The 16,075-nt window shown below is 48.8% G+C and overlaps 1 protein-coding gene across 3 annotated transcripts in view; it reads left to right on the top strand.

The window, feature by feature from the left end:
* Nucleotides 1-16,075, top strand: part of LOC105498050 (TSSK6 activating cochaperone) — a 40,405-nt gene that overhangs the window by 9,876 nt on the left and 14,454 nt on the right. The window contains exon 1 of one of the 3 annotated variants that reach the window (XM_011769820.3): nucleotides 7,387-7,589. In XM_011769820.3, the coding sequence (XP_011768122.2) occupies nucleotides 7,502-7,589 (88 nt within the window). In that variant the 5' untranslated portion in view covers nucleotides 7,387-7,501. Of the gene's footprint in view, nucleotides 7,590-13,184; nucleotides 13,423-16,075 lie in introns of those variants that run through there. The other 2 variants (XM_011769819.3, XM_011769821.2) reach the window with 2 other exon arrangements.

Raw genomic sequence — 16,075 nt, 5'->3', positions numbered from 1 at the left:
ATTAGTCAATTCTTGCATTGCTATAAATAAATACCTAAAGTTGGGTGATTTGTAGAGAAAATATGTTCATTTTGGCTCATGGTTTGGTTCTGTAGGCTGTGTGTGCCACATCTGCTTCTGATGAGAGCCTCAGGGAGCTTTGCATCAGGCAAAGATGAACAGCATGTCACATAGCAAGAGAGGGAGCAAGAGAGTAAGTGAGAAAGAGAAGTACCACACACTTTTAACCAAGCAGATCTTATGTGAACTTAGAGTAAGAACTCACTCATCACCAAGGGGATGGTGCTAAGACATTCATGAGGGATCCATCCCTATGATCCAAACACCTCCCACCAGGCCCCACCTCTAACACTGGAGATTACGTTTCAATATGGGATTTGGTGGGGACAAATATCCAAACCATATCAGTAGGAGAATAAGTCATCGTAAATAAGGGGAAGAGTTTTTTCCCCCAGAATATAGAGTGTGAAGTAGAATGTAAAGGAGCTGAGGCAAGTCAGCTTTTCCGGCAGAATTATTCTGATGGCAGCTTTTAGAAGGTCTGGAGAGTGGCTGGGTGCAGTGGCTTACACTTGTATTCCCAGCACTTTGGGAGGCTGAGGCAGGCAGATCACTTGAGGTCAGGAGTTACAGACAAGCCTGGCCAACATGGTGAAACCCTGTCTCTACTAAAAAATACAAAAATTGGCCGGGCGCAGTGGCTCAAGCCTGTAATCCCGGCACTTTGGGAGGCTGAGACGGGCGGATCACGAGGTCAGGAGTTCGAGACCATCCTGGCTAACACGGTGAAACCCCGTCTCTACTAAAAAATACAAAAAACTAGCCGGGCAAGGTGGTGGGCGCCTGTAGTCCCGGCTACTCGGGAGGCTGAGGCAGGAGAATGGCATAAAAACCCGGGAGGCAGAGCTTGCAGTGAGCTGAGATCCGGCCACTGCACTCCAGGCTGGGCGACAGAGCGAGACTCCGTCTCAAAAAAAAAAAAAAAAAAAAAAAAAAAAAAAAAAAAAATTATCCAAGCGTAGTGGCACGCGTTTGTAATCCCAGCTACTCTGGGGGCTAAGGACTAAGGCAGGAAAATCGCTTGAACCCAGGAGGTGGAGGCTGCAGTGAACTGAGATTGTGCCACTGCACTCCAGCCTGGGCAACAGAGTGAGACTCCCTGTCAAAAAAAAAAAAAAAAAAAGAGAAAGTCTGGAAAGCCATTGTCAGCGTCCAGGTTGCGATGAGACACACATAAGATAGTAGAAACACTATGGGCAAAACATTTTGACGTGGAGGGAGAATGAAAGTTGAAAGGACTGATGCTACCCAACTTCAAGACTTAATATAAAGCTACACTAATCAAGACAGTGTGATACTGATGGAAGAATAGACATATACCAATGGAACAGAATACACAGCTCTTGAAAAAATTCACACAAATATAGACAACTGATCTTTGACAAAGGAGCAAAGACAATACAAAGAAGGGATAGTCTTTTCAACAAATAGTATTGGAACAATTAGACATCACATGCAAAAAAATTAGACCCTGCCAAAAAGTCATGCTCACTGAAAAGGCCTTCAAACAGTGATTAACTTGGTAGCAACAATACCCCTAGCACACAGATTATAGTCTCTAAATACCACTTTTTTCAAGAAATGAAGGAAGGATCCTGAAGAAATGACTGTTTTCAGGTCTCAGGCAGGAAAAAAAAATACAAGATAAGCCTAGAATATCTTACCCTATTTGGTAAAAAGAGGCTATCAAATCTTGCTAGAATTGTGGGGGAAAAAAAAAACAAACCCTCAGGAGTCAGTCTGATTAGAGACATACTTTTTTTTTTTTTTTTTTTTTTTTTGTTGAGACAGAGTCTCGCTTTGTCGCCCAGACTGGAGTGCAGTGGCCGGATCTCAGCTCACTGCAAGCTCCGCCTCCCGGGTTCACGCCATTCTCCTGCCTCAGCCTCCCTAGTAGCTGGGACTACAGACGCCCGCCACCTCGCCCGGCTAGGTTTTTTTGTATTTTTTAGTAGAGACGGGGTTTCACCGTGTTAGCCAGGATGGTCTCGATCTCCTGACCTTGTGATCCGCCCGTCTCGGCCTCCCAAAGTGCTGGGATTACAGGCTTGAGCCACCGCGCCCGGCCCCAGACATACTTTAAATATAAAAACATTTAGGTGAAAGTAAATGGATGGAAAAAGATACAGTAGGCCACGGGTAATCAGAGGATGACTGGAATGGCTATATCAGAGAACATAGAGCAAACTTTAAGACAAACTGTACTGTCACAAATAGAGACATTTCATAATGATAAAAAGGTTAGAATAAACTTACATTCATGCAATTGAACACTACTTAGCAATAAAATAGAACAAAGGACTCATAATGCAACAGTATGAAAGTATTTTAAAAACATTACATTGAGTAAAAGGAGTCTTACACAAAAGAATACACATTGACCGGGCACAAATTGGCCAGGCACGGTGGCTCATGCCTGTAATCCCAGCCCTTTGGGAGGCCGAGGCAGGTGGATCACCTGAGGTCAGGAGTTCAAGACCAGCCTGGCTAACATGGTGAAACTCTGTCTCTACTAAAAATACAAAAATTAGCTGGGCGTGGTGGCAGGCACCTGTAATCCCAGCTACGTGGGAGGCTGAGGCAAGAGAATTGCTTGAACCCAGGAGGCAGAGGTTGCAGTGAGCCGAGATTGTGCCATCGCACTCCAGCCTGGGGGACTTCATCTCAAAAAAAAAAAGAATACACATCGTACCATTCCATTTATTTGAAGTTCTAGTACAGGCAATATTAATATATGGTAGATAAAACTAAAAACAGTGGTGGCCATTGTGGGAGGAGTGGGAATAGGGATTGACAGAAGGGGCATAGGAAACTATAGGTTGATGGTTTTATATTTTGATACAGTGGCTTGGGTTATACAGGTTTATGCATTTATTAAAATTCATCAAATGGTACCCTTAAGATTTGTGCGTTTCACTGGATATACACTTTTTTTTGAGACAAGGTCTCTGTCGCCCAGGCTGGAGCGCAGTGGTGCAATCTCCACTCACTTCTACGTCTGCCTCCCGGGTTCAAGCAATTCTCATGCCTCAGCCACCTGAGGAGCTGGGATTACAGGTGCCCTCCACCATGCTTGGCTAATTTTTGTATTTTCAGTAGAGATGGAGTTTTGCCATGTTGGCCAGGCTAGTCTTGAACTCCTAGCCTCATGTGATCCGCCTGCTTCAGCCTCCCAAAGTGTTGGGATTACAGGTGTGAGCCACTGCGCCAGGCCTACTGGATATAAATTTTACCTTAAAAAACTGTAAACAAATACTGAACTGTACTTAATGCTACTCATACAGAAGGTCTTAGGGGTGAAGTATACTGACATCTGCAATTCACTCTGAAATGCATACAAAAATAAAATGGATTAATGGATAGATGTATAGTTATGTAAAAAAGCAAGTAGAATAAAATGTTACCCAGGGGTTCTGGTGAGTGTGCTTTAGGTTTCCTACCCCTCTGGGTCCATGATTCTTCTGCCAGGAGTCACCCGGCTATCAGCCTAGCCTCAGGAGGGCCAGCCCCCTCCCAGGGCAGCAGGTCTGGGTGAGAAGGCTCTTCCTGTACCTGGACCTGGGTGTGACTCCCACATCTTTCTCCAAGCCCATAGTGAGCCAATTTCGTAGGAAAGACAGGGACCAATTTTGCTCTCCCTCCCATCCTAGGCCCCTCTTCTCCAGATCAAGCAGCCCAGTTCCTTTAACACCCTCCTGCAGTTTTCATCCAAACTTGCCTGTTTATTGCCCATCTCAGATGCAGCACTGCTAACTGAGTCCAGAGATCAGGTGTGTTCAGAGTCTGGGAGAAATGGAATTTGGAAGGGGAGATTCAGGAAGCTGGCAGGGGTTCTCCAGGCATGCTCCAGGGAGCATCCTCCCCAAGACATCCTGTTGGGTCCTGCTCCAACACCTAGCCCATCTCTTCCCTTCCTGGAAACATGATCTGGGATTTTTCTTTCTTCTTTTTTTTTTTTTTCTTTTTGAAACAGACTTTTGCTCTTATTGCCTGGGCTGAAGTGCAATGGCACGATCTCAGCTCACTGCAAACTCCACCTCCCAGTTTCAAGCGATTCTCCTACCTCAGCCTCTAGAGTAGCTGAGATAACAGGCATGGGCCACCACACCCAGCTAATTTTTACATTTTTAGTAGAGATGGGGTTTCACCATGTTGGCCAGGCCGGTCTTGAACCCCTGACCTCATGATCCGTCCACCTCAGCCTCCCAAAGTGGTGGGATTACAAGCGTGAGCCACCACACCCTGCCAGATTTTTCTTTTTTTTTTTTTTTTTTTTTGAGACGGAGTCTGGCTCTGTCGTCCAGGCTGGAGTACAGTGGCCGGATCTCAGCTCACTGCAAGCTCCGCCTCCCGGGTTTACGCCATTCTCCTGCCTCAGCATCCCGAGTAGCTGGGTCTACAGGCGCCCGCCACCTCGCCCGGCTAGTTTTTGTATTTTTTAGTAGAGACGGGGTTTCACCGTGTTAGCCAGGATGGTCTCGATCTCCTGACCTCGTGATTCGCCCGTCTCGGCCTCCCAAAGTGCTGGGATTACAGGCTTGAGCCACCGCGCCCGGCCCAGATTTTTCATCTTCTAACATTTGCGATCCACTTGGTAGGAGTTTGGTGTAAAGTCAAATTACCAGTTTCAAGTAGTAACACATTTTAAAACAATTCAATTTTTTTTTTTTTTTTTTTTTGAGACAGATGCCCAGGTTCACGCCATTCACCTGCCTCAGCCTCCTGAGCAGCTGGGACTACAGGCTCCTGCCACCACACCCGGCTAATTTTTTTGTATTTTTAGTAGAGCCGGGGTTTCACCATGTTAGCCAGGATGGTCTTGATCTCCTGACCTCGTGATCCACCTGCCTCGGCCTCCCAAGGTGCTGGGATTACAGGCGTGAGCCACCACGCCCCGCCTAAAACAATACAATTTTTTTAAAGTTTCACACTAGTGAAAAAAAATCAGTGTTTTTCCCCCCGTTCTTGACAGTTTTTTTTTTTCCATTGCTGTATAACCAGTGCACAGAACAGTGCCTGTCACATAGCTGTCACTCTTAAGTATTTGCTACCTATTTGACTAATAAATACATACATATTTGAGACAGTGTCTCACTCTGTCACCCAGGCTGGAGTGCAGTGGTGCGTTCATAGCTCAGTTCAGCCTCAGTCTCCTGGGCTCATATGATCCTCCAGCCTCAGCCTCCCGAGTAGCTGGGACTAAAGGCACGCGCCACTATGCTCGGCTAATTTTTTTCATTTTTTTACAGACAGGATCTCCCTATGTTTCCCAGGCTGGTCTTAAACTCTTGGCCTCAAGTGATCCTCCCAACTTGGCCTCCCACAGTGTGGGGTTACAGGCAAGAGCCGCCTTGCTTGCCCAAAATTAAATATTTAAATAGATAAATACTTATTGAATGGATAAGTGGGAAGGATAATATTGTTTACAAATTAATCCGGCTGAGAAGAAAGGGAGGCTAAGAGGAAACAGCCAGCCAGGGAGCACAGCCCAGTCAAGGCAGTGGGGGGCACCCCTTCCCCTCGGCCACCAGTGGTGTTGGAGAGGGAGGACGTACCCTTCCCTGCGCTGCTCCCTCCCCCAGCTCACAGGCTGTGGGCTAGCTGCAGCCGCTGGTCCCTGCTCTCTATACCTGAATGAACTATTTGGCTGAAAGCCTACGGTGAGGTGTTTGGCCGACAGAGAGTAGGGCGTGGACTTCGCTCCGCCGCTAGGTGGCGGGCTGGCTCAGGACTAGTGAGCCCGGCAGTGAGAGCCGGAGGGGGAGGAGCCCAGCAGGGAAGGGCAGGGGAGGACCCTGGCGGTGGGAGAGAATCTGCGTAGGACCCCCAGCAACGTTGGGGGACGCTTCCCTTGGGTGGAGTCAAGGCTACGACTTCGTTCAAGGAGATATTTCATTCAGGAATTGGGAATAGGGACCATGCTATGCCCAGTATGCGGGGCAGGGGTGAAGGGGTGTCACCTCAAGGCACCCCCCGTCCAGTGAAAGGGGTGGAAGTATAAATCCCAGTGGGGTGCCCTGTGCTCTAATTCGGGGGGAAAATGCAGCAAGGAGTCCAAAGGCAGGGGTCGTTTCCTAAGGAAATCACATTTGAGGTGCGCCTTGCAGGCGGAGTTCTGTTTTAGCAGAAGCAGCATGTGGGTAACAGCCTGAACAAGTGCAGAGCCTGGAAAATGAGTCTTTCAACCTGGAGGGAGGAACAGGCTGCGTTGGGGAGGGGTCTTCTCAGTTTCCCGCTGGAGACAGGCCTGCCTGCTTCTGTCCGAAGGGGTTTGGTGGCTGGAGGGGGTGAGGTCTTGGGGAGTGTGGGGTTGTGTGTGGTGTATGTGAATTGCAAAGACGAGTGGAGGCTGACCGAGGCTTCCAGCGACACCTTGACCACGGGCTGGCTCTCCAGCATCTGTAGGAATCAGAGGGAGAAGGGATGTTCTAAAATGATCATGGAGGGCCGGGCGTGGTGGTTCACGCCTGTAATCACAGCACTTTGGGAGGCCAAGGCAGATGGATCACTCGAGGTCAGGAGTTCGAGACCAGCCTGGCCAACATGGTTAAACGACGTCTCTACTAAAAATGGAAAAAAAAAATGGCTGGGTATGGTAGTGGGCACCTGTAATCCCAGCTACTTGGGAAGCTGAGGCAGGAGAATGGCTTGAATCTGGGAGGTGGAGGTTGCAATGAGCCGAGTTCATGCCATTGCACTCCAGCCTGGGCGACAGAGCAAGACACAGTCTCTAAATAAATAAATAAGTAAAATGATCATGGAAGAACTGGGGACCTGATGGTGTGGTTCTGCACCCCCCACCAGTTGCTTCATTCATGCATGCATTCTACAGATACTCCCTGAGCACCTACTTCCATCTGGCATTGTGCTGGGCACTAGATAGAGGTCAATGAGACAGGGCCCTTGCCCTTGAGGGGTTCATAGTCTACCCAAAAAGGTACATAAACAATTCATTACAATACTACGTAATAATAAAGTGATAATAGCTCTGTTCATTGTTTATTCTGTCCTGGGTACTGGATACACAGCATCTTAGAATCACAACCACCTGGTCAACCTCATAGTGGCATCCCCATTTTAATAAACAGAGATTGAGGCCCAGAGAGGTTAAGTAATTAGTTCAAGGTCATCCAGTTTGTTTGAGCAGAAGCAAGATTGATATCCAAGTCTTTTTGACTCTAAAACTGTGCTCTTTCCACTGTACCATAAGCTCCTACTTAAGGAGTCTATACCCAGAGAGGGGGCACAGGAGTTGGTGTTGGGGGAAGGTTCCCCAAGGTGGGCAGGAGACTTGGAGAATGAGTTGGAGGCAGGTGGAAAAAGGGGTTGCTAAGCCAAGGGAAAGACATCAGAGGCCAAGTGCCCTGTGTTTCAGGAAGAGTGAAAATGTCACCTGTCCAGGGCCGGGCTGGACCCTCAGCCCTTCAATCTGGTGGTCTCCATGACAACAGGCTCACCCAAGTCTTTTGAAGTGCATTTTCCTGGAATTGGCACAGCAGAGGCATGGCCCATCTCTTTTTCTCTGAAAGGTGAGCTGGCTGTTTCCCAGGCTTCCCCCTCTCCCAGATTGCTCACTCTCCACTCAGGCTGTCTCTTCTCCCAAGAGCAGCAAGAGGCTAACTTATCTTTGCAATTTCTTTCTGTTTGGAAGTTTACTTTCCTCTTTAGCGGCTGGTATGCATGCTTCAAGAAACAGAAATATTTTCTGAGTATTTTCAGTTGCACTGCATCTTCCTATATGGTATGTTATAAGGATCCTTTAAGATTAGGAGAAGCTGTGGGAGATTTAAGCCATTGCTACTTTACTCCCAAATTCATCACTAGGATTTAAAGATTTTAAGCTCATAACTCATGTTGCCATATGTGAACTGCTCAGAAAATGTTTTCCTAGAGCACTTCTGCAGAGCCATCTTTATTACTCTCATCTGTTTGGTAAGTAGGTTTGTGAACAATAGTTTTGATAAATTCTACCAGCATTTTAGTGCCATCATCGTGCAACCACAGCTCACTGCAGCCTAGACCTCCCAGCTCAATTGGGATCCCCCTCTTTTCCTGTCCCTCTCTCTCTACTTGCTTTCAAGCTGCCCTCACCCAGAACATGACTAAATGCCAGCTCCACACTGACGATGCCCACATTTCCACATTTCTTTTCTTTTCTTTCTTTCTTTCTTTTTTTTTCCAGGCACAGTCTTGCTCTGTTGCCCAGGCTGGAGTGCAGTGGCGTGATCTCAGCTCACTGCAACCTCTGCCTCCCAAGTTTGAGCGATCCTCCTGCCTCAGCCCCACTAGTAGCTGGGATTACAGGCATGTGCCACCATGCCCGGCTAATTTTTGTAGTTTTAGTAGAGACGGGGTTTCACCATGTTGGCCAGGCTGGTCTTGAACTCCTGACCTCAGGTGATCCACCCACCTCGGCCTCCCAAAGTGCTGGGATTACAGGCTTGAGCCACGGTGCTAGGCTTTGACGACGCCCACATTTCTGTCCCTACCCTGGACCTCTTTCCTGAACTCTGGGCTCATGTATCTGATGCCTCCTGACATCTCAGATGGAACACCCGATGGCTCCCAGACCTGCTCTTCTCTCAGTGCTCCCCAGCTTGGCACACGGTACCACCATTCTACCAGTGGCTCAGGCCAAGCACCTGGGTACCATCTTTGACTCCTCTGATAGTCAGCTTGGGCTGCCATAAAAAAGTACAGTCATGCTTTGTTTAATGACGAGGATACAGTCTGAGAAATGTGTCATTAGGCAATTTCGTTGTTGTGTGAACATCATAGAGTGTACTTACACAAACCTAGATGGCATGGCCTACTACACACTTGGCTGTATGGTATAGCCTGTTGCTCCTGGGCTACAAACCTGTACAGCATGTTACTGTACCTAATACTGTAGGCAATTGTAACACAGTGGTATTTGTGTATCTAAGTGTATCTAAACATAGAAAAGACACAATAACAATATAATATAAAAGATAAAAAATGGCACACCTGCAGGGTGCTGTGGCTTACGCCTGTAATCTCAGCATTTTGGGAGGCCGAGGTGGGCAGATTGTTTGAACCCAGGAGTTTGAGACCATCCTGGGCAACATGGCGAAACCCCGTCTTAAGAAAAATTAACTGGGCATGGTGGTGCATTCCTGAACACCCCTGTAGTCCCAGCTACTTGGGGGACTGAGGTGGCAGGATCACCAGAGCCCAGGAGGTCGACACTGCAGTGAGCCGAGATGGTACCACTACACTCTAGCCTGAGTGAGACAGGGTCTAAAAAAGAAAAAGAAAAAAAATAACGTATACCTGTGTAAGGCACTTACCATGAATGGAGCTTGCAGTGCTGGAAGTTGTATTGTATGAGTCAGTGAGTAAGTGGTGTATGAATATGAAGGCCTAGAGTGTTAACACTACTGTAGACTTTATAAACACTACACTTGGGCTACACTAAATGTATTTAAAAGCTTTTTTTTTTTTTGTCTAACCCTATTGGAAACAAAAAAAGTGTTTTTTAAATTTATTTCTTTTTTTTTTTTTTTTTTTTTTTTTTTTTGAGACGGAGTCTCGCTCTGTCGCCCAGCCTGGAGTGCAGTGGCCGGATCTCAGCTCACTGCAAGCTCCGCCTCCTGGGTTCACGCCATTCTCCTGCCTCAGCCTCCCGAGTAGCTGGGACTACAGGCGCCCGCCACCTCGCCCGGCTAGTTTTTTGTATTTTTTAGTAGAGACGGGGTTTCACCGGGTTAGCTGGGATGGTCTCAATCTCCTGACCTCGTGATCCGCCCGTCTCGGCCTCCCAAAGTGCTGGGATTACAGGCTTGAGCCACTGCGCCCGGCCTTCAAATATTTTTAACTTTTGTTTTTTTCTTTTTTTTTTTTTTTGAGATAGGGTCTCACTCTGTCACCCAGGCTGGAATGCAGACTGGCATGATCATGGCTTACTGAATCCTTGACCTCCTGAACTCAAGCAATCATTTCACCTGAGTAGCTGAGACTACAGGTGTGCACCACCATGCTCAGCTAATTTTTTTTTTTTGTTTTTTGGCCTGGCTAATTAAAAAAAAAATTTTTTTTAGAGACTGAGTTTTGCACCGTTGCCCAGGCTGGTCTCTAACTTCTGGACTCAAGCAGTCCTCCTGTCTCAGCCTCCCAAATTACTGGGATTACAGGCATGAGCCACTGCGCCCGGCCTAATTTTTTTTTTTTTTTTTTGAGATGGAGTCTTACTCTGTCACCCAGGCTGGAGTGCGGTGGCACAATCTCGGCTCACTGCAAGCTCCACCTCCTGGGTTCACGCCATTCTCCTGCCTCAGCCTCCCAAGTAGCTGGGACTATAGGCGCCTGCCACCATGCCCAGCTAATTTTTTGTATTTTTAGTAGAGACGAGGTTTCACTGTGTTAGACAGAATGGTCTCGATCTCCTGACCTTGTGATCCACCTGCCTTGGCCTCCCAAAGTGCTGGGATTACGGGTGTGAGCCACCGTGCCCAGCAATTTTTTTAACTTTTAAAAACTTTTTATACATTTTTTTGAGACAGGGTCTTGCTCTGCCACCCAGTCTGGAGTGCAGTAGTGCGATCATGGCTCACTGCATCCTCGACCTCCCAGGCTGGGTGATCCTCCCACCTCAGCCTCCTGAGCAGCTGGGGCCACTGGAGCGTGCCACCATGCCTGTCTATTTCACATTTTTTGTAGAGACTGTTTCCCTGTTTTGTCCAGGCTGATCTTGAATTCCTGGGCTTGAGAGATCCTCCTGCCTCGGCTTCCCAAAGCTCTGGGATTACAGGCATGAGCCACTGCACCTGGCAAATTTTAAAAAACTTTTTTACTCTTTTTTTTTTTTGAGGCAGAGTCTGGCTCTGTTGCCAGCCTGGCATGATCTCGGCTCACTGCAACCTCCCGGGTTCAAGTGATTCTCCTGACTCATACTATTGAGTAGCTGGGACTACAGACATGTGACACCACGCCCAGCTAATTTTTGTATTTTTAGTAGAGACGGGGTTTCACCATGTTGGCCAGGATGGTTTCGATCTCGACCTCGTGGTCTGCCTGCCTCAGCCTCCCAAAGTGCTGGGATTACAGGCGTGAGCCACCGCGCCTGGCCTTTTTTGACTCTTTTGTAATAACACTTAGCTTAAAACACAAACACATTGTATAGCTGCACAAAATATTTTTTCTTTATATCCTCATTCTGTGCTTTTTCCTACTTATTTTTTTTTTAATTTAAAAAACTTTTTGTTAAAAAAGACACAAACACACACATTAGCCTAGGTCTGCACAGAGTTAGGATTGTCAATATCACTGTCTTTCATCTCAACATTTTTTTTTTTTTTGAGATGCAGTTTCACTCTTGTTGCCCAGGCTGGAGTGCAACGGCACGATCTTGGCTCACTGCAACTCTGCCTCCTGGGTTCAAATGATTCTCCTGTCTCAGCCTCCTGAGTAGCTGGTATTACAGGCACCTGCTACCACGCCTGGCTAACTTTTGTATTTTTAGTAGAGATGAGGTTTCGCCATGTTGGCCAGGCTGCCACTTCCACATCTTGACACACTGGAAGGTCTTCAGGGACAGTAACACACACGGAGCGCTCATCTCCTGTGATAACAATGCCACCTTCTGGATACCTCCTGAAGGACCTGCCTGAGCCTATTTACGGTTAACCTTCTTTTTAATAAGTAGAAGAAACATAAGCTAAGAGAATGATAAGAAGTATAGGAGGGTAAATGCCAGGTGTAGGAATTTTTCAGCTTCATTACAATCTTATGGGACTACTGTCATATATAATAGTTTCCTGTTGGACAAAATATCATTATGCAGTGCATGACTGTACCATAGGCTGGGGGGCTTAAACAACATAAATTTATTTTCTCACAGTTCTGGAGGCTGGAAGTCCAAGATCGGAGTGCCCACATGGTCAGCCAGGATGGTTCTGCTGAGGGCCCTCTTCCTAGCTTGTAGACAGCCACCTTCTTGCTGTGTCCTCACATGGCAGAGAGAGACAGAGATAGAGAATGAGGTGGGGTGGAGAGGGAGAGAGGGAGAACGAGTGTGCACAAGCTCTCTGGTGTCTCTTCTTATAAGGGCACTAATCCCATCACGAGAGCCACCCTTGGGACCTCATCTAAACCTAATCACCTCCCAAAGGCCCCATCTCTAATTACCATCACATTGGGGTTAGAGCTTCAACATGAACTTTGGAGAGACACAGTCTGGTCCAATCAGCACTCCTTTGTCTCTCACCCTCATACCTAATCCTTCAGTAAATCCAACAGGATGTACCTCCTACTTTCCAAATACATCCAGAACCTGCCTACTTCTCTTCACCACTGTTACCATGACCATCTGCTCTTGCCTGGGTTATTGCAGTGGCCTCTTGACTGGTAACCTGCTTCCACTGGCTCCTACAGCCCATGGTCCCCAGGCAGCCAGGACTTTAACATAACAAATCGGATCATATGACTTCTTTTTTTTCTTTTTTTTTTGACACGGAGTCTCGATCTGTTGCCCAGGCTGGGGTGCAGTGGCCGGATTTCAGCTCACTGCAAGCTCTGCCTCCCGGGTTTACGCCATTCTCCTGCCTCAGCCTCCCAAGTAGCTGGGACTACAGGCGCCCGCCACCTCGCCCGGCTAGTTTTTTTTGTATTTTTTTAGTAGAGACGGGGTTTCACCGTGTTAGCCAGGATGGTCTCAATCTCCTGACCTCGTGATCCGCCCGTCTCAGCCTCCCAAAGTGCTGGGATTACAGGCTTGAGCCACCGCGCCCGGCCCAGACCAGGATTTTTAAGGGCCACTTATTCCTTGGGAGACACTCTAAAGTAACATCATGTATGAGGGTGCGGGTTCTCCCACCCCCAGGTCCCACAGCTGTGCCTATCAGGGCAGAACACATGGTGCCTTTCCAGGGTCACGTCCAAGGACCTGGCACCGTAACACTGCTAGGGTCAGCGCCAGGACTGTGCGACTCCCTTCCCCAAGTCTTGGCCCCACCTCGGGCCGAGGGTCCAGGACCCCCCGACGCCCTGCTCCTGGTCCCCGGGGCCCTGGGCCTGCGGCAGGTGAGGGCGGGGCCTCTGTGGGCGGGGCCTCTGTGGGCAGGGCCTCTGTGGGCGGAGCTCCGCGAAACCTGCCCTGCCGCCGGGGATTGTCTGCCAGAGCCTGCGAGCGCCAGCCTAGATCGCAGCCCAGACCTATGGCCGGGTCTCCCAGCCGCGCCGCGGGCCGGCGACTGCAGCTTCCCCTGCTGTGCCTCTTCCTCCAGGGCGCCACTGCCGTTCTCTTTGCTGTCTTTGTCCGCTACAACCACAAAACCGACGCTGCCCTCTGGCACCGGGGCAACCACAGTAACGCGGACAATGAATTTTACTTTCGCTACCCAAGTGAGTGTGGGGTGAGGGCGCGCGGGAAGCAAAGAACCCAAGCTTTGCAAAGATCCTCCGGCGTTTTGGGAGGGAGCATTTGGGTGCCCCCATGTAGCTGGGCAGCCATCTCGCTCTGAGGTGGAGAGGCTCTGGGTTTAAAATCTCACCCTTTCACTAGTGCCTGCTATGATCCAGGGTACCGTGCTGGTACATATACATTATCTCACTTAGTCTATGAGATAGACAAAGGTGGGGAAACTGAGGCTTGGTTAAGTGGCTGATTCAGGGTCACATAGTCACAAGTGGGGGAGTTGGGATTGGAAGCCAGATCTAGAGCCCCAGCTTTAACCATCCCCTTGTCCCACTCTCAATTGGCCTAGTTGGGCTTTGCTGGGCCCAACTAGGCCCAGCAAATTGGCCTAGTTGAGACTGCCTTTCCTAGGGGCTCCACCCTGAGCATGGGAAAGAGAATCCTGCTGGGCAAGGAAGGTAAGAGTGGGGTTGCGAGAGGTCATAATGGCAGGTGTTAGGTATGAATCGCCCACACATGTAGGCAGCCAAGACCAGTTGGGATCAGGCATTTCTTCCCCAGTCCCTCAAAGCTGGTCCTTTCAGAGACAAAGAGAAAATGAGGCAACTGGCCAGTCGTGGTGGCTCACACCTGTAATCCCAGCATTTTGGGAGGCTGAGGCAGGTAGATCATCTGAGGTCAGGAGTTTAAGGCCAGTCTGGCCAACATGGTGAAATCCCCATCTCTACTAAAAACACAAAAATTTAGCCGGGTGTGGTGGTGGGCACCTGTAGTCCCAGCTACTTGGGAGGCTGAGGCAGGAGAATCTCTTGAATTCGGGAGACGGAGGTTGCAGTGAGTCAGGATCATGCCACTGCACTTCAGCCTGGGTGACAGAGCCAGACTCCATCTCGAAAACAAAACAAAAGAAACAAAAAATTAGCCGGGCGTGGTGGTGGGTGCCTGCAATCGTGGCTACTTGGGAGGCTGAGGCAGGAGAATCACTTGACCAGGGAAGTGCAGGTTGCGAGGTTGCAGTGAGCCGAGATTGCACCACTGCACTCTAGCCTGGGCGACAACAGAATGAAACTCTGTCTCAAAAAAAAAAAAAAAAAAAAAAAGAAAGAAAGAAAGAAAGAAAGAAAGAAAGACAAAAAGAAAGAAAATGAGGCACCCTCTACCTGCTAATCACAGAGCAGCAGCCCCCAGACTTGGCAGGAAGCATGGTAGGGTCATTAGCCCATTTCACAGAGGGGGAAGCTGAGTCTCAGAGGGGTTGTGAGTTGTTCACTATCACCCATCAGGTGAGTGGCAGAGCTGGAACTAGAACTCAGGCATCCTAAGCTTTTTGCCCAAGTCACCTGCCTGCTGACAAGTTTCGATAGAGAGAGAGTTAACCTCCCACCCCCACCCTTAGCCCCATGGGAATAGAGCCTCTCCTTCAAAGGTTGGGGACCCTGTCTTGCAATTTAGACCCTAGGCATCTGGGACCAAGAGCACCAGATCTCCCAGAATTTATCACAAGTGCTTGGGCAGGTCATCTCCAAGCCTCAGTTTTTCCCATCTGAGCAAGGGGAAAAAGGATGCCTCAGTTTAAAGGAGATACATTCAAACAAGGCCTAGAGCGTGAGAGTCTCCTATTAAAAATTTCCAGCTGTCATTACCCTACTTCCTTTCTCTCTCTCTCTTTTTTTTTTTTTTTGAGACAGAGTCTTACTCTGTTGCCCAGGCTGGAGTGCAATGGCACGATCCCGGTTCACTGCAACCTTCACTCCCAGGTTCAAGCAAATCACCCTCCTCAGCCTCCTGAGAAGCTGGGATTACAGGCGCCCATCAAAACGCCTAGCTAAGTTTTGTATTTTTAGTAGAGACAAGGTTTCGCCATGTTGGCCAGGCTGGTCATGAACTCCTGACCTCAGGTGATCCACCCGCCTTGGCCTCCCAAGTGCTGGGAGTACAGGCGTGAGCCACCGCACCTGGCCCTATTACCCTACTTTCTGTATGCAGAGCTGATGGCAGGCTATCCCCACCTCACCCTGTTCTAGACCCAACAAAATGAAGCTCAAAACACTGGGATGTAGAGGGTGAGGTAGAAACTTGGACTTGGGCATGAAACACCAGACCCCCCACCCACCCTAGGCAGAAGGGGCTACAGCTCCTCCCTCCCCATATTTCATCCACAGTCCTGGCTAGAAAAGAAGGATAAAGAGTTGGGAGGGAGCAGTCCAGAGTCTGACAGAAGTAAGCTGTTGTGTAAGGGTCTGACCTGGCTACTTGCCGTGAACCCCTGACTTGCTTCTCCTCGAAGCCCTCCTTATTACAAAGCCTTCCCTGGAGTCCAGCCTCTTGCCCCTGTGCTGCAATGGTAGGCTCTCCTCAGACATACAGTATTTCATCTCTGAATTGCAATAAGGGAGATATAACAGGTGGGATTCCTACTTCTTTTTTTGCCCTAGGTTTCCATTCCTGTGGACTTGGATACTGTTGTGGGGGAAGGTTGGAAAGGAGGGAGGTGCAAGGTCCCTAGAGCCTGGGGCTTTGATGAGCCGGGTCCTCATCTGTCCCTGTGCCCAAGGGAAGGGGTCAGGGCCAGAGGGAGGTGTAGCCACTGCCCTTTGATTCGGGAGATGAAAGGGAGTTGTGCGGCTGTTGCTGAGCTCC

The sequence above is a fragment of the Macaca nemestrina genome, chromosome 1, assembly GCF_043159975.1.
Source record: "Macaca nemestrina isolate mMacNem1 chromosome 1, mMacNem.hap1, whole genome shotgun sequence".
Classification (NCBI taxonomy): domain Eukaryota; kingdom Metazoa; phylum Chordata; class Mammalia; order Primates; family Cercopithecidae; genus Macaca; species Macaca nemestrina.
The sequence above is the reverse complement of the archived record's forward strand: the minus strand, read 5'-3'. Positions and strand labels throughout refer to the sequence as shown.